A 25,214-nucleotide genomic window follows, 5' to 3' on the forward strand; every position below is an offset into this window, starting at 1 on the left:
TCGTCCAAATGCGAAACTAAGTTGTACAAAAATTATAATAAAAAAGCAATGATCAATGAAACACTGCAACTGGTCTACGCTCGATGCACAGTATTTTGAGTTGTTGACCAATTGTTTTAGATAATGATTATCATACATGTATTTGGAACTTTAGGCACAATCTTCATGTTGTCAGAGTTTTTAAAAGTGCGAGTTTGGGCAAAAAAAATTTCCGAGGACGTTTATATTTAGAGAATACAATGTGTTGTTCCGTCGCGATTATAAATTGTAGCATGCACATGCGAAACTGTATCTGAAGCCGTGTTTACCTTATCCAAATGAACTTAAAAGTGGCTGGATCATTTATTCATGAGTACATGATCGTTACTTTATTATACTTGATGCAATAGCTTTATGTGAATGAAATTGATAATTTTGCCCTTCAAGGATTGTCATCGAGTTTGCCGCTACGGATTCTTGTGTGCGTATTTTAATAAGTTAGCCGGCTTATATTATAGTTGCGGTAACGAAAGTTGGAAACTCTCGAATTAAAACTGTCTTTAATTTTACGTGAATGGAACACCTATCACTTAAATAGAAAAAAAAAATTGGAACTGCCATAAAAAGCTAATAATTAAAATTTGTTTATTCCTTTAGGAAATAAAATCGAAGATATATGCAAATTCATTGTGAAATGCAATACCGTACCCTGTTTTATTAAAGTAAACATATTTTTCTGGATCTTCTATTTTATTGACTACAACTTTCACTTGCATTAAAAAAATCAGTTTTTTACTTTACGTTTGGTTTATGTTACTGGTTTATGTCTTAACCAGTTATGTCTTTTTTTATTTTGGGTATTTGTACTTATCTTTGGAACGTTTATATGGTGGTAAAGGGTTTTTGCGTAAATCGTGAAAGGCTTTTTCCCGGTGAGTTGTGAGATAGCTTTTTTCCTGTGAAACGTGATTTGGTTACACAGCTGTGAACTGTGCATTGAATTTTTTTTCATGAAAATTTCGATATGACTGATTTTTTTTCCTATCGTATGATACACTTTGAAAACAAAACTGCGTGTGGTGAATTGCGTGACCAGTGCGTAACCGTGACTGGTGGGCATTCTGGGCCTGAGGTCAACATTTAATTTAACACCTTTTGTCGTAGTCTATGAGATGCCTTTTTCATTTTTCTCTTGGTGTGCAGAAGCTGTTGTTAGTTAACTATTGTGTTCTGCTTTAGGTGCTTTATAACAAGGGTTAATATTGTACATCCAATAAATAACAATTGTCAAATTCAAGGATTAAGGATTTATTCTCTATTTCTACAGAACTGACAGTTTTCAAATAAAGAATGAACCGATAATGGTAAGCATAAATTATATTGATGGCTTCTATGAGTCAATAGCAAGGAACAATCGCCCTATGATTGGCTACCTTTGCAAGTTAACGTTAGATTGTAACTTTGCAGTCTTCGCATGTTTTGTACTTAAGACCCAGGGTGGGGGATGAGGAAGGGGTAACAAAGTTTGATTCAGAGAAGGTCTGCCCCGAAGTCTAAACTACAAACCTTTTAATATGTTATTTTGTGACAGGAAAGGGAAAACTTTTCATATACTTAAAGAGACACAAATTTACTTTTCTAGTAACTCCTTAAAATATTCGGATGAATTAGCCTTCAGGTGCGTCTGTTAGAAATTTTTAAAGAGCCTTCTAAATTCCACAATGACAGTTTTCCCTGCCCTTTTCTGTACTTCAACTTCTAAAATCCTAACCTTTTATATACCTCCAGCCTGAAAAAGTACCACTGTCGCGCGGAGTCTCGCCGTATAGTCCATTTTAGGGAGTACCCCTGGGACTTTGGGTAAATGCATACAGCGTATTTAGTTTTCCAAGTGTATTTGAGTAAAAAAATATCCACAGGTATTTCTATGGCAACAGCGTACGATGCACAATAGTGCAATGCCTTTGTAAGATTTTATGGACCTTTTCCAATATTTGCAAAGGCGTTTCCATCTGTCAAGTTGACAAGTAATACAAAGGAGTTCACTATAAAATGAAATTGCACTTCTTATTTGTTGAAGTCGAACACCAACCTAACTGTTACTCAAAGTACAAACAACTACTGATTTGTTGGCTTGTCCTTTTTTAAGATTGTGACGGAAAAGAAAGTCGATGTGGACTTGACTGTCCTAAGCGACAGTAGCCCTGAAAAGGAAGGAAAAAGGAGAAGATCGGACTCTGATAGTATCTCAAGTGAAGATGATCAACTTCCTATTGCAAGTCCTTTAAAAGGGTGTGGAGAGCTTTACAGTGGTAACAAGAGCATTCCAATTTTTGCAAAAGGAAAGAGAAGTTTCACAACGGAAGGGATGGTTCAGATGCTGTTTAATGCTACCAACGATGATGTAAAATGCAGGGAACCGCCAAAGCAAGTTCAGATGAACGCTGTGTTCCTCATCGATCTGAGATACATTCCACTTGACGACCTCAGAGCTGACGGATTACCACAGTATGACACTTATGGTGGCAAACGGACAATAACAGTTGAAGTAGATGATGTCAACCAAAGTGAATTGAAGGTGGAGATAATCAGCAGTCAGCGAAACGCTGTACCATCCAAGTCCAAGCTGAAGATTTGTCAACTTGAGCGTTTGTATCACAGCTGGAATGTTGGAAAAGACAACAAGTATCACAGAAGAATCATGCACGTAAGAGAGCAAAATGGTGCAATTGTCAATAACGTGGCGTGCGTACAGTACGTCTACGAAAAAGAAGAAGTTCAATTTGGAATGAAGCCTCACAAAAGTTCCAAAGGCGATAAAGGTGTACCCTACACAAGAACAAAGCCATCAGTAGTGCGAAACTTGGACCAGAAGTTGACCTCGGTGGGCCCTAAAGATGCAGTTTCTCTGGCAACCCAAGAGTCTGGTGGCGTCATGAAGGTTGGATGTTTAAGTGACCTCCCACGCGGACCACGGCAAGGCTATTACCGCAAGCAGCTCCAGAAAGATTCGTTACCTTCTCATGTTCAAGGAGGAGAAAAGCAGGATGAGCTCTTGGAAGTTCTGTTGAAAATGAAAACTGACAAACAACCTCTTGTTCGAAAAGTAAGCATTGAGAAGGAAAACACAACAATAGTCATCGCGTCAGACGATCAGTTGAAAAGCTTGACGAGGTTCAGCACATCGGAGATTGACTTTTGCATTGTGCAAATTGATCCCACTTTTCGTCTAGGACCGTACGAATGTACACCTATTTCGTACCGCGATCTTCTGCTGAAACGTAAACGCACGGGAAAGAATCCTTTAAGATTAGGTCCTGTACTAATTCACTATCGCAAAGATCAGAATACGTACAGTGGTTTTCTTCAAACTCTCATTGATTTGAAGCCCGAACTGCAGGGAGTGCTTTCTACTGGGACCGATGGTGAACTGGCATTGGTCAATGCCATAGAAGAAAAGCTTCCAAATGCACAGGATCGCAGCCTTCGGTGTTTTCGCCACTTGCAAGAAAACTTCAAGAAAGCATTGACCTCGTACGGAATGGCAGGGATGCAAAGAGAATTCACTGACGAAGTATTTGGCAAAGCCGACGGTGACGGTGTTTACCAGCCTGGACTCCTGGACGCCGAGTCGCCATTGGAATTTGACGTGAAGCTTGAATCGCTAAGGGAGGAATGGAAAGAAAGAGGTGATAGTGCTGAAAGAGTCTTTAAATGGGTAGACGCAAGGGCTGATATGATGAAGACCAAAATGATCGCAAGTGTGCGCAAGGCAGCTAGACTTCCACCAATCACAAAGGGCAGTGATATTCCGTCCCATTTTCTTACTAATGATGCCGAGTCCAACAACAACCGTCTCAAGTCGGTAAAGAAGCACACCCAATCGGGATTTAGCGGTACCATTGAAGCTGTTCGAAGACTTGTGGATACTGAGAACGAAGAATTTTGCCAGGCAGTTGCTGGAGTTTCTGAAGATTACGAAATTCGCGAAGAGTTCCAGAAGTTTGTTGTGCCAGATTTCCTCTCCAGACCACAAGAAGAGCGCACCAGATATATTCAAAAACTCACCCAGGCAAGCATGGAGCAGCTGCATGCTGCAGAGGGCCCAGAATCATTTGGGTGGATTACTAAAACTGTACCCGACCACTCTACTCCAAGTGCAGGTGAGGGAAATGAAAGTGACGCGGAATTGCTGAACACTGGTGTTGTCAGTTTGGATCTCCTGGACGATGATCCCCGATTGGAAACGATTTCAAGTGGCGTACGTGAAGCAATGGTTGATAAAGCACGGCTGCTTTTAGACAACAAGAGTGTTTGGCGGGGACCACCGACATCTGATGGAAAGCCAACATTTTCAGTAGCAAGCTTCTCGCAAGGGAGACCTAATTACGTAGTCATGAACAAGAACACTGGCAGCGTGGAGTGTGAATGTGCAAACTGGAAGTCCCTGAAGATATGTTCCCACGCTATAGCAGTTGCAGAGCGAGAGGACACTTTGCATGAGTATTTAGAGTTCTATTCCAAGCAGCCAATGTCCAAAAAACGGAACCTTACGACCGTTAGCAACCTGGACGTGAATGTTGGTCCACTGGGTCGTAAAGGAAGACGTGTACGTAAGCGGTCGAAGACAACTCCATCGGCTACAGTAACATCCCTTGGAAGGCAGCAGTCAGCTCCGGCGACTCACAGCAAGTACACCCTCCGATGGCTGTCTGAAAGCAGGGCATATCAATGTTATGGCTGCAATTCAGCATTCCGTGTGCCTGGCCAGGTTCCCCCACCACCAGAAGACGTTGTGGCTACAACAAAAGAATACCGGTCATTTATGAAAGGTGGCAAACTACAAGTGCATTACGGTACGACGCATTACCATCTAAGAGAGCAATGTATTAAAGAAAAGAATCCAAAGTTCAATCCGCTGACGGATTTGGAGCTTAAGCCAACCGACCATGCTCGTTTCCTGCCTACACATGAAGAACTTCTCCGAGGGTTTGGAATTATTCGCACATAATTCGAATACTCATGATATTACTTAACTTGGATGGTTCTGGACAGAGTAACTTTTAGTTGTAGTGTCGAAAGCAACCTTTCATTCACACTAACAACCTCCTCCCGTGAAATTTACGCGAACTTTTTGTTGTTGTTCTTTCATTTAGCCCCGTTCACATTTGTTAAGCTAACGTAAGCCCAAGAAAATGTGTAAAGCAAATAGCAGCCAAGATGCAAAGTGTGTTGCTATCATTTTTTCTTCAAACATTTTCCCAGTGTGAACTTGGCTGAAGCAAGCAGACCAAACAAGAACTCTTAACCATGTCCATACTATTATATAAATGAAGATAGGAACACCCCTTAACTGCGTTCACAATTGCTTCACAAATATGAAACGGTCATCGAATTTCAATTTAATGTGTTCACATTAGTAATGGAAAATTAGGACTGAGTAGGTTTATGGCAGAGTGCTCTATGCAGACACCACCAGCTTGTTGAAGTTATTCTTGTGTTGAGTTTATTTATAAACATGTAAAACACACATTTGATGATGGACAGTGGGGATCTATATACACCCACAAGCAGCAGGAATCCAAAAAAGTTCGGACAGCTAAAGAGTAGTAAAATATAACAATGTCAAAGGTAAAGTCTAGCATTAAACGATACTTCATATTTTAAAGTGTTCGTTCTGCACTGAATACTATAGGGGTGGCTTATTTTCGGTTAAAACTTACTTGACTGAGCAAAATCACACCTCTTCCCTATTGTTGTCGCAGAATTTGTTTTATTTATTTCAATCGAGACCACAAGGATCACCGAAGGGTCTCAGATCCAAACGTAATCATGTCAGGCGATTCGCTGAAAAGTGTTACAAAAATAACGAACAATGAACAATCAATGCTGTAAATTTCAAACTGGGTTGTCTCAGTGAAAGAACTTACATTGTGTTGGAGCATTCCGCTTGTAAACATGCAAACATACAAAAATCCTTACGACAGTTACAAACATGGCGACCTTTTTTTTCTCTCTCGCTAGGGCCGCTAAGCCTTATGGAAGTCACAGGCTTCCCAACTTCCCAACTTGAAGTTCTTCAATTCTAGATCAAAACGTGTTGGCATTATTCCGTAAGTGCCGATAAATTTCTGCCGTTGTGATCGTTCAAAATGAGTAACAAGGTAAATATTAAATTTAATCGAAGTGCTTCGAAGGCTGTGAGAATGTGTGGAATGTGGCTGTTGTATTTATGTTAAAACTAGAAGAAATACAAATTGGTATTATACCTTTCTAAGAGTTCGAAGATCACACTTACATGTGAAACACAACAGCAGTGAGAGAAATCACTGCTATCGCAATTTTCTTGTTATCACCTCGCACTCTAGGAACGGGACTCGGCATTTCAGCAGGGTCAACACACAGCGAACATCCACTTACTTCCTTTCTCGCCATCTTCGATTTTAGGTATCACGTGACGATTTTGGCGGGAATTTACGGTGATCCGACTTTTTTTGGATCCGATCCAGGTTTTGTCAATCCGGTCCGATCCGATCCGAGTTTTGTTAATCCGGTCCGATCCGATCCGATCCGGTCCGATCCGGGTTTTGTTAACGCCCCATTTTATTTGCGTTTGAATGTTTTATTTTTCCACATGAGTTGCGTCATTGATGGTTCGTGCTCTCAGGTTTCGTAGCGCTATTCAGTTTTCACCACAAAAACATTTACCGGTTAGTGTATTACCTTTGATCCTTTTTAGCGTTAAGTAAATTTGTTTTGTGAATATCTATACTTTTCTGTCAGCACGTATAGCGTTATTTTTGAGCAGCGGATAAAATTCGAGAGAAAGATACGCCCGAGCACTTCGTGTTTCTGCTCGACTCAAAAAGATGAAAAACAGATGACGTGACCTGGGGTGACGTCACGCGAAACAGAAACGTGCTGTGGATTCAAGCTGTGGATGTGGTGTTAACTACAACACGTCACATGGCGAGCGTAATAATTTTTTAACCGTAACTACGTGTAACTCACAGCTGCTATCAGTAATGTCACAATTTCACTTAATTTGCCTTTCAATGTTTTCTTGCGTGAATGGGTCATTGATAGTTTTTTTTTCTTCAAATAAGCGTTCAATAATGTGCCTTTGAATGTTTTATTTTTCCATGGGAATTGTGTCATTGATGGTTCGTGCTCTCAGGCTTCGTAGCGCGAATTCTATTTCATCACAAAAGTGTAACCTTTGATCCATTTAGCATTAGGTAAATTTGTTTTGTGGATATGTTTACTTTTCTGTCAGCACGTATAGCGTTATTTTGAGCAGCGAATAAAACTTGAGAAAGATGCGCGTTTCTGCACGACTCAAAAAGATGAAAAACGGATGACGTGACACGAAGATAATGTGACGCGAAACAAAATCGTGCAGCATGAATGTTGTGTTTACAATAAAGACGCGGTAACTGCATGTAGCTTATAGCTGCTATCAGTTATGTCACAATCTCACTTCATTTGCGTTTGAATGTTTTCTTAGGCGAATGGGTCATTGATAGAGTATGCTCTACGGCTTCGTAGAGCGAATTCTATTCTCTTTTATCACCAGAGGATAAGTGTAATTGATCCTCTTTCGATTTGTTTTGTAAAAATTCAACCTTGTTCCCTGAAAGAGAGAGACCCTGGGAATGAGGTTATAGGATAATTTGTTTTTGATTGACATGTGCTGAATGGCGTTTTAAACAACCTTTCTGTCAGCACGTTAATGCATGAATTAATTGCGGTTTAATATCAGAATGGAGTGACGGAAACACGTCACTTCAAGTTCGCGAATCATCACTACACCTCATTACCATTCGGTAAAAAGCTCATGGTGGAACCCAGATTTCTCTCGGAGTTGAAGTAGCACGTGACTGCCGTGAGTAAAACAAAACAACATGTTGACTCGCAGCCGAGCGGTGTACGGAGCAAGCAAAAGTACAGCAGAGTACAGCTGGAAAAACACTCAACCATGTGAGTAGTCAATACAAACTTTAGATTCGGATAGTTTTAGTTTAATGTGCGATGAGATTCAACAGTTTGCGAAGAAAGCGAATTTTCTGTTTTCGCCGCGCGGTGCCAGGGCAGGTCAAAATGCAGCTATTTTCTGCTTTCTCCGCCTAAAATGTCTGTTGTATGAAGCAAATAGGACTGTACATGCAACACACCGAGCAGTTCAGTTGTTTTAAGTCAGTATTGTCGTGTATTTCGTTCATTCTGCTCATTGCATTTATGTGCAACACGGCGCCGATGTCCACGTGTGGAGACGTACGCAAAATTATGCCGTAGAAAGCTCAGAACATAAACTACCGTATCCCAAAATTCCGTGAGTTAAACAATTTACCTTATGTTTCAAGTTTTAAAATCATTAGCAACGATTAAATTCAATTTTATGAGCGAGAGTTTGTCAACATCGAAATCCCAAACGTTCCATACAAACAATTTATTTTAACGAAATGTTTGCCACATAAATTTTTATGATAATATCACGTCGGAACTTCGAGAGTAATTCATTCCTTTCGCCAACAGGCATTCTGCTTTTCATTTTGTATTTTCAAGCCGAATTTTAACAGAATTGGTGCAGAATTTGAGCAGAATTTGGGCAAAATGGGAAAAAATAGTAACTCAAAAGAGATGAGTTAAAAATAGGTACCCAAAGGGTGCATGTGTGGGATACAATTTCTTCAACTTACGGTTTGCTTAAAATAGCTTGGATTAACCATACCACTCAAGGTAAAGGGCCCATTAAGCCCGGGACAAACGAGGATGAGAGTTGATGAGAGTTGACTCTCATGAGAGTTTCCATCAACTCTCATCAACTCGTGCCAAATGAATTTATTTTTGCCGGCTTTTGCTCTGTTTCCGAGAAATAACATGCAAAAAACTAGGTTTTTCCTGTCAGCATCTTAATTAGCGTCTTTGTTTAAATGGAACAAAGAAACTTCTAAAAACATGGACTTGAAAAACCAAGCTTTTTGCATATGTTATTTCTTGAAAACAAAGCAAAAACCTGGAAAAATAAATACAGTACAATGTTTCACATACATAAACAAAAGGGGTGGTGAATGGTCCTTCAAAAATGCGTGTCTTGTCGTCTCGAATTTTTCTTTGACGCCTTCTCGAAGTCTCGATTTCTTTTTCAAGGCTAAAGAGCACTCAAAACCCACATGCGAAATGTCAAGTCATTTTGTCAATGTTCATTTTTAGCGAAAATCACTTCCACCCTTTTTGCGCCGAGCCCTTCAATTATAATTAAGTTTCATTTTTTTTGTTAACCATTATTTCTTCCATCATTGGAAGGTAAAATGAAATTTTGATCTTAAAATAGGTTGGGCATATGCACTCTTCCGGAATACCGAACATGGGGATTTTTAATTTAACTGACAGACCCATATTGTGGCTGGGGCATTTGCAACATTACTAAAATAATGCAAATGCAGATGACAGGGGTACATAAGAAAATATGGTTGTTTATATCCAAACAGGCCTATAGCTGATTTTTTTTCTGTTACTCAGTTAGCATACAGGTGGGCCCAAAACAGGGGTGAGTGCCAAGCATGTCCTTTTTGCTGATATGAAAATCTTTTTGAATCTTTTTTATTGTTTATGAATCCTTATTGTCAAAACTTTGACCTTCTAAATTCAAGGTTCCACTTCGTTGGAATTAAAGTTATCGCTGTTCATTTTTCTGGTCATCAGTTGACCCATTATTTGTAATTTCAAAAGCCATGTACGTGTCTGGTCAAAATGTCATTTTGACTGGACATTGTCTGTTGACCGGCTGTCATTTTGAGCCCTGACCTTGTTCTTATGTAAAATATAAAGTTTTAGTGCACACAACGAAATCTTACTGGAACAATGGTCACATGGTAAACTCATAGCAGTTTAATTTCTAACAATGGGCAGTTACAAGTTATTAAGCCAAAATTAAAGTAATTCAGAGTATAAATAATAGATAACCATTAAACATTGTGAATCAGCTTTTAAAGAAGCTCGAAAGGATGTCTTTTATTTCTGGTTTGCACAATTTTTATACATCGTTTTTATTTCCAGTAGGTCGCACCTGCACATAACCTTAAGAAATTTTACATCCACTTTGCTTTAGTCTCACAATTCTCAATAATTAAATTTTAATAGCTTTTTTCTTGTCTGTGAAAAAGCAACTGATTAATTTAGCAGCTATTTATCTTTCAATCTGTTCTCAACTGGAACGTTGAAGAGTTTTTTTGATTTAAATAATGCATTAAGGGGGGAAACCAAAAATTTGTTATGGATGACTTCTAACCATCATATCTTGGGCACCCTTAGTATCCTGGTTCTAGTTTTTGGCCATGTTTGTTCTATTGGAGGTTGCCTTCATTTTTGATAGTCATGACCATATCTGTAGCATGGATTTGCTGAAATTTACATTATTTTTAGAATTATGATGTCACAAAAACTGTATGATGTCATAGCTTTTTCAATATTACAAATCTTGGTAAATCCATGCTACAGATTTTGCTTCTAAGTGCTCTCTACCCATGGTGTTGATTGAAACGGAAAAAAATGTAAACTGTGTGTGTTTTTAGGGGTTTTTTGTTCTGGTCACGCGACTTTCCAAATATGGTCATCACTACCGAAAATAAAGGTAACCTTCCATAGAAAAAACATGGCCAAAAACTAAACCCAGGATGCTAAGGGAGTCCAACAGATGACGGTTAGAAGTCATCCATAACAACCAATATGTAGTTAATGGTCATCCCGCTAAAGTTATCTATTTCTCACGACATTGCTGAATTGACTGAATTAAGTAATGATGTCAAAACAGTTTGTTACTGTAAGGTACATGAGAACAATATTGGTTGCATACAAACAAATAACACAAATGTTTTTAAAGGTTTAAAGTGATATTTGAAAAGTTTTGCAACATGTGATATAAAGATCCATGAACATTGTAGTTTATAATAAATATAGTAATAATTGTTTTTTCGAAAAACAAGACTATTATGTGAATGTCTCAATGTAATAAAAATGACTTAAATACATTATTAACGTTCATGTGGATGTTGCTGTTGCCATGGATATAATGTGGTCAGTGCAGTGGGTTGTGTTATGTTAGTGAGGTGGTGTAATGTTTGAGACAGCTGGGGGTCCAGTATAATTAAAGCCATCACCAGATATCTGCTCAAGCTCCAGGTCGAACAAGATGTCTGAAATCTTTTTTTCAGCAATCACCCTTGTTTGGCGGTCAAACCCTTGAAGTTTTCCAGCCATGTACAGACTAAAGCTTATGTCCTGATCTAGTTGCTTCAGAACTTCTTTCAATTCTTTGGCACAACGTGTGTCTTTTGCGTTGAAGCTGGGGCTTTTCTTTTTCGTAAATGATGTCTGGTTACAGACGTCGATCTATCGAAAGCACGAGCAGACATGGCTGGTGCATTAGGACAAAATTCAGACGTTGGCGCTGGCTGTTGAACGAATCAGTTTCTCGTTCTATTAACCAATGATCAACAACTGTAATTCCCTCTAGAATTACCCAGTTCTTTGCGTACACATCTACAAACTATTTCTTCTATTCTTTCACTGGGGCTTTAGACATGACATGACATAGACATACTTTATTTATGTGGACAAGTACACGCTTAGCTGTTCGCTAGTTTCCAGGTGCTCCACTATTTAAATTAAGTAATGTGCAACATAATAAAAGTATTTACATCAACTCAAAGTGTATTAAAAAAGTATTTTCATCAAGCTAATTTAAAATGGCTTAAAAAAGAATCAATCAAAAAAATAATTCCTGCACGCTTAGCGTGCCTATTTTTATAGTAGTGGTGACACATTAGAGAACATGCGAGGGGTGTTGTTATCATGTTTTGCTTGGTTTCCACTTTACCTCACTGTAGAAGTCTATGAAAGCCAAGGGCAAAAATTAAAGCATTGTCACTAAAATTGAACGACCTGTATGCGATATCCACTGTATGCGTTCTTCCAGGGTTTTTGCTGCGAAGGCCTTACACTTGGAAAGGTTGTGCTCGCTGCTTTTGTGATAGGGGCAGTGTTCACTCTTTGTCTTGCCATTTCGTGGATCCTCCTCCTTTTTTTTACGGGAACTTCTTTGTTCTCTCCCGGGGGCGGAATGTTGGTCTTGAACCATGTCTTATGTCGATCTCCTCCTTGTGGGCGGATGGTCCTGGGCAGGATTTGCTTCTTTGCTAGCGAGGATGTTGGGATTGTTCTTAACCTTTGCTTGCTCCTGAATATGGATAATCTGGAGAAGGGGAATACCTTCCTTGGTGGTCGTCAGAACAGTTAGAGACTTCTTTCTTCCATTTAGCGCGGATAAATTAAGGCAGTTTTCCAGATTGTGCTCAGGGAATTGAGGCACGTGAGTCGTGGGAGAAATGTCATTTGACTCTCAATGTTCGCACAAAGGTCTGAGAACTGCTGCAGTTTATCATTTTCTTAAAATGCATCTCAAGCTCCAACTCAACTCAAGCTCTCTCTCTTCTTTTCTCTTTTGTTTCATCAAAACTTTGGGAAACTATTCCAACAGATTTTAAAAACTGCCTTACACTTCCTTTTACAAGCACTATAAACTATACCTTCTAAATATCCAATCTTACTCTTGCACATAATTCCGTTGTTTTCTGTATATAGCTTATTAATTTTATGATTTATTCATCCTTTAACATGTCTATTCTACATATTTTATTGTTCTAGTAATTTATGTGTCTTGTTTATTTTTTGAACGTGTCAGTGACCAACACGATAGCATATGCTTCTTTGGTCACTGAGATTATTATATTTTGGCTCTTATTATTGTTATATTTTCCTTATTTTAATTAATGTATTTTCTGTAAATAGTGTGTAATAGCGGAGCTCCCGCACGCGCCAAAGTCCTGTCTTTTCTGTGTGAGAGGTTGTCTACATTTTTCCTCCGCATGCCAGATCCTGTTCTGAAAACTGTCAAAGCCTTATGATTTTCTTTGATTAGTTGGGCTATTCTTTTGCTGATTTTATTTGCAGAGTCCAGGCTCTTGATTAAATTTAAATAATATGGCATTCCATTTATCTGTCTTAAAAAGGTTAATTTAATTAAAAATTAGTGGGCTGGGGCAGTAAAGTGTACTCTAAATCAAGAAAATAAATGTGTAACACAAATGTGCATTTCATACTCTATTGGCATCGGTAATTGATAGGAGTTGTGAACCCTGCTACGAAATATGTTACTCGACAACATGAATATACTGGTAACAGAAATGAAAGTACCCTCTTTTTTACATTTTTTCCATGAACTCATAAAGTTCATCAAGTCTTGATAACAGCAAACTGTTTTCGTGAAATGAGGATCGCAATATTAATTGCATTTTAAGTTTACCGTATGTGCTAATATGTACGTGGATATTTCTTTGCAAGGTTATAAGTGACTTGTTTATTTCTTTAAATTCACTCTGATTCAATGAAAGCATTCACATTCTTGTATCAGGTCTTTCTTTTTGCCTATTGATTTGAATGGGACTTCTTTGAATCGGATTTCTTTGAGCATTGATAGGTTAAATTGGTTCAGTTTATGTTCTCTCTCACAGTCGCACAGGTTGAAGGCATCGCATGACAGTGGGTGCTGCGACCTCAGTTCATTTGCTACCTCTTCCACAAGCTGTCATCTATCAGCTTCTTCATCCTAGCAATAGGTCCCTGGGACTGAGGTTGATTTCTGCGCATTCCTGTTGTCTTCATCTGGCCGCTACGAGGCGGGAAAGAACCCTGCACTTGGCTGCAGATGTGACTGTCATCAACATATCTATACCAGCACTTAGCTAGGAGGGTGGGGTGCGATATAAAACGCTCTTTCTTTGACATTTTCCATCACAAAGTTTGCTAAAAAAGCTCTAACTGGTGGGCCCATGAGGCAGCTGAAATTTTATTTGTAGAATGGGCCATTGAAGACGAAGAAGTGGTTGTTTAGCAACATTGCGAGCGATAATTATTTCATGATGTTGTGAACAGATAGATTGGTTCTCTCAGAGATGTTCAGGTCGCATTTGTAATATGTACAGTACACAACAGCGTGTAAGATGAAGTGCACTTTATTGTAATCACAAGTCAACACATATAATTTATTTGAATTACACAATAACTGAAATGTTAATCAAATCTGCTGGAAGGGACGCATATTGTAACATCTCCCCTTTTATATTCAACTAAAAAGTCAATTAAAACTCAATTGCGGCAATATTCAGTGGCCTATATTGGTAACAGTAAACAATGGCACCAAAAATAAAAGACAAAAAAGGTCTTGGTTCTCCTTGACGTAAGTCGCTGAACTGGGCCGAACTGAATTCCTTCTGTGGGGGTATTTCTGTAGTCCAAGAAACGCAGCCATGGGTCTTTGTTGTATTTCAGAGCTTTCTTGAAAAGGCTTTTAAGAGCTATATTCAGAGTTTTTGGAGAATTGAAAGAAACTCGCCCAAATTCGAATTTGTTTTTATTTCGCCAAAACATTGCTTTAGGTGAACTTATTCGAGGAAAAATAGTTTTAAGTTTCAGCGTTTTATTTTACGGGCGAAATTTAAAAAGTTTTGAAGTGTTTGAAATTTGGATACAATGGCCGTTTTCGCCGCTTTGAAGGTTCAAATTTTCACACTTCTTTGAGAAAACAGCGGAGGCGTTAAAACAATCCTATTAAAACGAAACTAAGCACAAATATTATTTTACCCTTACACTTTAAAGCCGTGTAATAATTTTCTCAAATAGTTATTTGTAGCTTTTGAACTGGGCGTATTAATTCAGTCGCCATTTGTGTCTCACCGACGAAGGACAAACTAAGGCCAACTTTGACTACTGTAAATGGCCACTGGTATATATCATTTGGTCAAAATATTTACATGTTTAGAAACCTTTGTTATTGGTCTTTACACCAGGAAAGTTTCAGCTCTGGGAATCCAATATTTCTCCGTCAGTAAAATAAACTGTCATGGCATATTAGCGAGTTGTATTTTATGCAAATTACACGGTTAAAATACATTTCACAATGAAATCACTAACAAGAAAGAACGACTCACCGCTACTTATCCTTGTTTATGCTGCTGAGCATTTGCTGACGATATCACTTCAACTTCCAGTGTCCTGCTGAGTCTTTTGACAAGATATATCCGGTGATGATGAACTAGCATGAGCGTAAACCAACGGCCACTTATCAATAAACTCGAGAGCAGGAAATTTGATATCCGCGAATTGACATCTGTGTGGCGCTGATTTGCCCGGTTTTCATCGCTCTCTTTAAAAGTCTTTGAAAACATGGTAAACTATGCACTCCTAACTGCAAAATAATCAGTTTTTTTATCGATATATTGACGGCTTTCAGGAGAATTATTTGTTTAGAAATGCGTGAGCGAAGAAATCGGACTGACCTTTGGATTGACCCCCGCGTCGTCACGTTACTTCCTTCCGTCACGGTATTTAAAATGAAACAAATAAAAAGATTTTCAAAAGATTTTCAAAAGATTGTATAAACGGTACACTTATTCTTGATTAGAAAAAAGATAACAAAGCTTTTGGAGGTTCATAATTATATTATTATATGTACATGTTTCAGGAAGTTGCAACATCGCACATGTCGTAGTTTTACTACTAATCAAATTATAACTTTCGCAACAAGGCTACGGGCTACAATAAATTGCGGCTGGTTAGTGGAAATGGTTTGTTTTTCGACCTAGTTTTGCGTATGGCATCTCCATCGTGTGGTTTTTCCGCTTTACTGGATGACGCGACCGCCTGTGGATCAAGCAGGGACTATCCGGGCCAAGAAGAATATTTATCATTGAGAGATTGTAATAGAGACATCACGGGACATCGTCAGTTATACGGCCTAAGTGGAGATGATTCCCTTGATAGTGAATGGAAGTTGTTGTTAGCTAGAGCAGGTAACGCTTCACTATGTCTTCTTATATATATATATATAAATATATATGAGCATCTTGTCATCCATCGTGCCCGGATTTTCTCAGTTTTCTTGCTGGCAGAACAGCGAAATGGAGCAAGCGGCAAACGCGAGCCTCGCGCGTGCCCACGCGAGAAGCGTGCTTGTTTTGGATGCTAAAAGGTCTAACCAGCTTACACTGCTTACAGCGTGTCCATAGCTTCTCTATGTTTGGACACAGGTTTGGACAGGTTGTGTTCATATCACTCCTGTTGACAGATATTTTCAGGAGTCAGAATATCGACAGAAGATTGTAGGATCGCTATGCCCGGGGGCCCGGGGGGGGGGGGTACTCCCTATAATGGCCTATACGGGGAGGCTCCGCCCGAAAGGGGTACCTTTTTCAGGCTCCAGGTATATAAAAGGGTAGGGATTTCACAAGTTTAGGTATATGAAAGGGTAGGGAAATCTGCCATAATGTTATTTTAAAAGGCCTTTATATCATATATTTCGAGCAGACGCAACTTTTGGCTGTATCGTTTTAATTTATTAAGCGCTACATAAAAATAACAAGAAAACTTCCCGTTTTAGGTAAATGTGATGTCGTGTAGGTATATGAAAGGGGTGCCTTTTTGCAATAAAAGGTATAAAAAAGGGGTACCTTTTTCTATCAAAATAGTATATAAAAGGGTAAGGGGTTGGAACTCCGGGCGGAGCCTCCCCGTACAAAACTTTTTTGAGTACCCCCCCCCGGGCCCGGGGGGCGGGATACCCAAAATAGCTTTATACGGGGAGGCTTCGCCCCGAAGGCTAACCCTTATCCCTTTATAATACCACTTTGACAGAAATTAAACCCTTTTCGTATACCTTTTACTGAAAAAGGTATCCCTTTCATACACCTGAAAGACCTGGCACTACACTTAAAACACGACGTTGTCTTGTCATTTTCATGTAGAGCTATAAATTGCAACTGTTCGAAATATTTTAATTAAAGTCCCTTTGAAAAAACCTAAATGACAAATGTTCATGCCCTAACTTGTGAAATCCTTGCCCTTTTAAAAAAAAAAGGTACCCTTTCCGGGGGAAACACTCCCCCTCCCCCCCCCCCCTCGTGGCTATGATTTGGAGCTGCGTTGTAGTGGGCAGGGGAGAAATGCATTTTGCCCCTTGGATGTCAGCCACATTTCGGCCAGTTGCAGCCCCTTGTGTATCTTCTGCGCCCAAGCAAAAAGTAATCTTATGAGCTTATTATTGTTAGGAAGGGGCTAAACTTTCAAAGCCCTCATTTTTTGGTATTTTTGTTTCGATCGTTGAGCGCGGCAAAAGCACGCGAGAGAACTGGACGGACGGCAGCGGAGAACGGGCGGTGCGATTCGAAGGGGTGGAGTTTGGAACGAAACATAGCTTCTCTCGCTCCCCGACACCATCCCTTGCGTTTTGCCCTCCCGATTTTCTCACTGGAAAGGCAATGAACAGGAATCAGAGGTAGGGACTAGAGCAACACTTTGTCAAAAACTCTAGCCCTAACCTTTATTCGTCCTAACCGAAATGATTCTTTTAGCGCCCGGGCGCTTATTTACTTTTGGCATCTCAAGGGAGTGCGCTTATGCACTTTTTGAGAAACGACCAAAAGGAAACTTTATAATTATTAAAGTAACTAACAATAACAGAAAATGTGACAGTAATAAATTGTTTAAAATAATTGTTTATTTTAGCAGTAAATATAAACATGTACGGAACAAATGTTCATGAGTTTATATATTCGACGTTGATGACTTCAGTAGGGGCAGTTTATAGGGGGGCGCTTATCAAAATAGGGGTGCTTATAACAATGGGGGTGCTTATTAGAATGGGGGTGCGTATTAGAATGGGGGTACGTATTAGAATGGGGGTACGTATTAGAATAGGGGCGCTTTTAAGAATGGGGGCGCTTATTAGAATGGGGGCGCTTATTAGAATGTGGGTGCTTATCAAAATAGGGACGCTTATTAGAATGGGGGCGCTTATTGAAATAGGGACGCTTATAAGAATGGGGGCGCTTCTTAGAATGGGGGCGTTTATTGGAATAGGGACGCTAATAAGAATGGGGACGGATTTTGGAATAGGGGCGCTTATTGCCAAAAGCACATTCGAACTGGGGCGCTTAGTAGGAAGGGGGCGCTTATTAGGAAGGAGGTCGCTAAATCGAATCATTACGGTAAATGAGACCAGCCTAGGCGTGGCTGAAGCTTTTTTGTTTTTATAGTACATGTTATCATTTTTCATGTACGAACGTTCTGTACCACTAACAGAGTGTTTGAAGTATGCCCTTTGCGTTTTACCCACGACGGCTACAAAAATTGGCGTCACTTTTCTTTCACTTTTCACTCCCTCTAGACGACATATCCGTTCCTTTCATATGCGAGTCCGGTCCCCGGGTCTCACATTACTTGTTTCTTTTTACAGGGGTTTTCGCAGTAGACGAGTCCCACAAGTTATTGACAATATGTCCACGCCACAGAGCAGAATATGGTATTCGTTGGAGATGCTCTAAAGTGAGATGTAGCGTTCCTGCAGTAAAAGCAGCACATAAAAAAGACACAGTCAAGGGTGATCGAAGATTGGACAGCATACAATCTGCTTTTCTATTGAGAGCTACAGGAATACTTTTACCAGTTGGATCTCGTAAGTAACATGCTAGTTTTTGTTTATTAACGTTATCATTTTCATTTTTTTCGGTGATGGGGTGGGGGGGGGGGATGGGGGCTAAAATCTATTATAGTAGGCGATAACAAACAAGACTAAGAATACAGAGAAGGGAGATCGATATTAATTGTTGTTTTCGTTCTTATCTTAGCGATATGTAAGATGTGCAAGGATTACTTGGCAAGCCAAGAAGAGCAGGAAATAAAGATTGTTCCAGAAATAGAAATTCAGTCATGTGGAGAACCTATTCCAGAGGTAAGTAAAATGACTAGTTTAAGCCTAGTGACTAGGAGTTTCCTCTTTTGTGTTACTTTCTTCGCGCAGATGTCCTTGATTTTTTGTGCAGTAGACGGAGCCTCTCCGTACGGAAACCTCTCTATTACGGACAATGCCCGATGTCCCAACAAAATTCTCATATATTTTTTTTAGAAAAAACTCTATAATACAGATCCTCTTTAATACGGCCAACGGAATCTGGACACTCGTAATAAGGCAACGATATTTTAGCGGTGTTTATAAGAAAATTGCTGTTTGTGGTTTCAAAAGTAACAACGATTAGCTTACAGTACATGTAGCTGAAATGTACAATAAAGTACTCTTCTTATAGACACTGTAACCTCATGCTGCATATTGAATGATTTAGATGCAGTCAGAAGAAGAGTATCGGCCTCACTGCAGTTATTAAATACCTTTAAGCTGTCAATGAAGTCAAAGTGACGTCATAGTGGTGACCTCTATAACACAAACCCCTCTCTAATACGGACACTTTGCTTTGTCCCTTCGGTGTCCTTCTCGTCACTATTACTCTTTTTGTTTCCCTTAACCGGCAGGGCCTTGGCAAGAGGAGTGAAGATTCGTGAGACAAAGAATGTTTGTATTAAATCGAACTTTAATTCCAAAACAGCGTGACACACACACAGTATTCAGAAACAGCATTACTGAATACATGAAGACCGGAAGGCCTAGATTCTAGGACTAAAGATTTTGTGTTCCCAGAGCCCTTCGTTTCTCGTGCCACGCCCTCCGCCCCAAACGAAAAGAGCTATTGTCTCGTCCTGACGTATTAGTTCCCAGGTCCGTCTCAACGACCATATGCATGACCTTACTGATGATACTGATGGTGACTGCGATAATAAAATATTAAAACAGACACACACAACTGATACATAACTTTTCTTCTAGAGTGGCAAGATGTCATCTCCCGAAGAAAGCAATAGTGATAACTCTGTCGAGGATTTTGCAGAAACGTTTGGCCAACTTAAAATCACCGACGAAACCTTTCTTTCACCGGACACCGGAAGCACGGCATCTACCTACAGTGACGAATCAGTTCCTATAACCGCAAACAAGCCACGAGAAAAGCTCAACGAGTTTCTACTGGCCTGCGAACTTGAACCATTGGGAAGACCGTGGCTCAGCTGGAGCGATTCAACTGAAAGAACGAAGCTACGCCAAACAAAGAGAGCTACCGAAATAGTATCAGCTGTTCTGAAGACGGTTTCTCCTGACAACGCTGGTAATTTGTGGCAAAGCTTAACCTCTTCCTCGGCTATGAACAAGGCTCTGGGTGTTGACGAGTTACCACATTCAGAACAGTTATATTTAAAGGCCTTAGCTGAAGCATACCACAACGCAGCCAGCTGGGATACTCGCAGACAAGTGCTTTCTATCATGGCAGGAGTGGGAAGCTTCAACGACATTTCTCGGTTCATTCCAGGTCTCACAAGGTACCGCTTTACCATGGCTAATCTTCATCAATTACAGTTTGGTAGGGGAGCTCAGGTACCAAAACAGCCAACTACAAGGATAAGAGTGGATCTTTGTCAACTTGATCACTTCCTCGGCTTCATTACGAGTCCGCATCTCATTCAAGACCTTCCATTTGGTCTGAAACATCTGAAGCTTTCTTCAGGCGACATAATCGAAGTGCCCAATGTGATTCGCCTGATGATACCGCAGAGGGTGGTACAGCAATATAAGCAGTACTGTATGGAAACTAAATTCAAGCCATTCAGTGATTCGACTATGCTACGGGTGCTCTCAGAATGTAGTGCTTCAGTTAGAAAATCTCTACAGGGGTTAGATTATTTTGCAGCGGAGGGTGCACGTGCATTCGACGACCTAGCTGTTATTATCCGCCAAATTGCTTTCCTAGGACCGGGCAAAGAGTGGGAGGCGAAGATCGCAGAAGCACTAAAAACAGACAAGCTGTATCTAAAAGGAGACTACAAGGTATTGACTAGTATAATTAAAAAAAATGAATAAAATGCTATATTATCGTATTATAAGAGAGATAGCCACATCAGCTCTAACTGTTTTTCATGCGGTTTCTCTATCCAGGTCGACTGAATTGAAATTTAGACATTTTGGTTTTATTGTGGACCGACGGAAGGGGGGGGGGGTTGGGTGGGGGTTGGGGGGTGGGTGGGGGTTGGGGGGCAGAGCGGGAGCTGCGAGCGCTCTTACTAAGCAAAACAGCAACGTATCCTGTTCCACGCTTAAGTTGCAGTGTGTTTATGTGTTAACTTTGGTTTATCAACAGGTTCACATAAGCAACACCTCTCAGGTAGCGGACCACTGTCCAGTGTTTGCTCTTAGCGACAGTACCGATGCACATTATCAGCAACGTTGTGACCATGACCACACGGACAGGTGTGACAGATGCCAGAGTCTTGCTGAAAACCTGACAGAGATTGAAGAAGTTCTCAAAGAAACAAAGTTTCCGTCGGACGTCGAAAAAGATGAAGCAGTGTTCCTGTTCCAGACAGCGAAACTATCAATTCTATCCTGGAAATGCCATATCTTAAGATCATTCAACCAAGACCAGGCAAGGTTAGATGCTTTGGAGCAACTCGATGAGGGAGATATTGTAATCGTCAACGACTGGGCGATGAAGTTCCTCCCGCAGAAGTACAGAGAGTCCCAGACAGACTGGTTTGGGAAACGTGGAATATCATGGCACATCTCTGTGGTGTATCGTCGTTTAGATGGCGTGCTCCAGTGGCAGGGCTTTGTTCACATCATCCAAACATGCAAACAAGAGAGTTCCTCCGTGGTCAAAATAATGCAGGATGTACTTAGGGCCATCAAGCTGGAGAACAATGAAATCAGAAGAGCATACTTCAGGCAAGACAACGCTGGCTGTTACCACTCATCTTCAACTATTCTTGCCTGTCCGCTGATATCAACCTCTACTGGCATCAAAATCCAACGCATTGACTTTTCTGACCCACAAGGTGGAAAAGGTGCTGCAGACAGGTTAGCAGCAACATGCAAATCCCATGTCAGAATCTTCATTAATGAAGGAAACGACGTTACCACGGCGGATCAGCTGAAAGATGCTCTTCTTTCACACGGAGGGGTAGAAGGAGTCCGGGTTGTTTCAATGGAGACTATTCAAGACTTACCTTCAGAAGACGACAGTAGAAAGATCCCTGCCATCAGCAAGTTAAACGATTTCGAATTTATCGCTGACGCTATCACAGCCTGGCGTGCCTATGGCATTGGAGAGGGTAAGGAGATCACCGTGGAGAAGACATCATCAGGTACGTACAAAGAATATATGTTAGTCTTTTGTGTTTTTGTATATGAGTGGTTTTGTATTATCAGTTTCATTTTACATGCGACCTTTTTGTCACTAGCTTGCAATTTTGGCTCACCGCGTATTGTTCATTTGGTCATATCTTTATCTAATAGTCAGCTTCATAATATGAATAATATATAAAAAATATCAACCACTTAGCCTGACATTAACACTCATGCATTCAAGATGCCAATTAGTCATTGGTGAAAACTAACCGCCATAACAGGCAAATTCTTTTCTAAGAATTATGCAAAAACAAACTACAACAACAACTACAGCAGCCAAATAACCACTAATGTATTCGACCGTGATTTCTTGCACTTTTTTTAGACCCTTGTTACAGTTGGCTTACGTCAGAATTCTCTCCTGGCGGATTCAAATCTCTGGCCACAAAACGCTTCGAGAAAGAGAAGCCAGCGGAGGTGGTATCAGAAAATACCCACCCAGGTGCCGAAGAAGCAACAACATCAGTCTTTTCCTGTCCCCAAGATGGATGTGTCAAGGTCTTTCAAAGGCTGTCTTCTCTAGAAAAACACCTGTCATTGGAACAATGCACACGGTCTTTAGAGAAGCGGACTTTGTTAGACCTTGCCAAACTTGGTTACAAATCTCGCCTGGAGGAGGGTGTGGGCTGCATATCTATCCCCGCTGCAGTTTCAGTTTCAAAGGAGACATCATCAGACCAGGTCATTGGCGAAGGCTGGGCTTTAAAATGTACCAAAAAGCCCTATCGTTTCAACGAACGGCAGAAAGCGTACCTTGATGCGAAGTTTTCCATCGGCCAATCCACTGGCAAAAAGTTAGATGGGAATGTAGTTGCACGTGAAATGAGACACGCCCTTGGGACTGATGGCGTACGCCTATTTAAAGTCTCCGAGTTCCTGACACCGCAGCAAGTCACGTCCTACTTTTCACGTCGTTCTGCGAAGATCCGCCAACAGTCCCCCGATGATGCTGATATCCGGGCAAGCGAAGAGGAGGACAACTTTACTCGGGCAAGGGAAAGTGTTAACGCCATCAGACTCCAGCATCCTATCACGTACAATCAGTACGACATTTGCGCCATGGCCAAGGGTGGAACACTAGAACAACTAAAACTAGACATGCTACAAACCATTTCTCAGGAACTGCAGTTGGAGGTGCCACCTAAGCCCATTCGCCGAAAACGACCCTACCTTGACCTGCTGAATGAAGTCGTGGCCGGCTGTACTTGTCAGCTCCATGAGTGAAAAATCGAACGCTAGCTAAATAACGTTTTCACAGGTCACACTAGTATTGTAAAAAATGATCTCGGTGCAGGGGCGGATCTAGGGGATGCTGCAGGGGATGTACACCCCTCCCTGAGATGATCTGCAGCTATGTATTCGCTGTTAAAATTTGTTTTGTCACCAGTCAGTTACGCCTTTCCTTAGTGTTGCACCCCCTCCTAAGAGAAATCCTGGATCCGCCCCTGCGGTGCTGCTTAAAAAACTAAAGAACCATGCATATCTTTTATTGGTATTGATATTTCGAGACAGAAATACAAGGTTACTGTACAGCCTTGTAATCCGACTCTTGTATAAGATCTACTTTTGCTTTGCTGATTGGACGTGTATGAAAGTGTTGTTTTTCTGATACACTTTGAGGGGCGTAGCCAGCTTTTTGAATTGCTGTAGGCTTGGTCAATCAAAAGTGCTCATTTTCGAGATGTTATTGGCGGAGGAGGTCCGCCGAGGAAGCTTTTTTGGATCAAGAATCTCTAGAATGCCTTCTCCATCATTTTGTTCCGATGTTATGTGTATTATACAGCACCTAAACTATAAAATTTTATAGGGAGGAATTGCGCCAGTTATCACTCATTCCAAAAGAAACCGTGTACTCGTCTTTTTCGGCGCATGCGATTGTGCGTATGTCTGTCACCTGGCTACTCTAGAAGGCTCCCGAGTTTGCCCTCGCCAGGAAAACTAAATTTCTAACATAATGTTCGAGTTTGTTTGGCTAGTTTTTGTAGCTATATAGGAGTTTGCCACCGCAGCGGAGTTTAGCGGACTTTGCCCCCGCAGACAAAAACTCCTTAGTACGGCCCTGTAAGGGTCGTTACAAATTGCTTTCTATTTCATCTTGAAAGCGTTTCAGCCTGAATTTTTGTTATCGTACATTTTCGAAATACGATCGGGTCGAAAAAGTTGTAGGCCCGGGCCTACTGGCCTATAAGTATGTTTGTTTGACATGTTTTAAATAAAAAATCGAACACGCGGTTTCTTTTTCACACCTTGTAGGGCTCTGGTTGCTGACAAAAGCGAATGCTGTGTAGAATGTGGCCAAATGTGAAATAGGGAAAAGGACCGCAACACTGGAAATAGATTTGATTTTTAGACTGAAAATTAAAAGGATAAAGTAACGACAAAAATATAGCTAGCGACGCAAAGCGTGACTGATTACAGGTTTGCGTTACTGCCAAAATATTTTCAGAATTAAAACGCTTAGTAAATTGCTTATGGGACCGATAGCTTAAGAAGCAAGATAATCAGTTCCTCATTGTTAAAAATTCATACTCATATACCTTTTTATTTAGACGTGCATAGAAGATTTTATGTGCACGCTATACTCACGTCCACATAAAAATGAATCCAACAGCACGGTATACAAATACGCGCTGCGGATTTCATGTTTCCTTATTGCCTTTTATTAAAAAAAAACAAAAAAACATTTATTTTATGTATTTTTCGACACAACACGACCTATGAAGGTAATAAATACTTCTTCGACAGCAGAAGCGAGTCGAAGTGAGGTACAGAAGATAGTCACAACATTCGGTTCAAGTTTATAATCATTTTACTTTCGGAGGTATTTTAAAAACATTGTAATTGTTTTAACAGAAAAAGTTCTAATAAAAGACTTTGCTATTTTTTCGCAATGTAGACAAGTGTATACGTAGTGTTACGATCGTTTAACAAGGTATTTTTATCTGTTGTATGCAGGCCCCTGGTTGTATGTGATATGTCGCTCTTTCAATTTTTACATTTTTAATTCAACGCGTGACGGAAAGAAGTAACGTGACGACGCGGGGGTCAATCCAAAGGT

At 40.4% G+C, this 25,214-nt stretch overlaps 1 protein-coding gene across 1 annotated transcript; it reads left to right on the forward strand.

The window, feature by feature from the left end:
* The first annotated feature begins 15,625 nt into the window (after nt 1-15,625).
* Nucleotides 15,626-24,971, forward strand: LOC144652746 (uncharacterized). Its single transcript, XM_078512801.1, has 6 exons — nt 15,626-15,887; nt 18,329-18,547; nt 18,720-18,823; nt 19,751-20,800; nt 21,111-22,113; nt 22,482-24,971. Exons 1-6 carry the CDS (start codon nt 15,689-15,691, stop codon nt 23,378-23,380), a joined length of 3,474 nt encoding a protein of 1,157 aa, XP_078368927.1. The 5' UTR covers nt 15,626-15,688; the 3' UTR covers nt 23,381-24,971.
* Nucleotides 24,972-25,214: the final 243 nt, after the last annotated feature.

The sequence above is a fragment of the Oculina patagonica genome, chromosome 4 (genome assembly GCF_052425735.1).
Source record: "Oculina patagonica isolate OP01 chromosome 4, crgOcupat, whole genome shotgun sequence".
NCBI lineage: Eukaryota > Metazoa > Cnidaria > Anthozoa > Scleractinia > Oculinidae > Oculina > Oculina patagonica.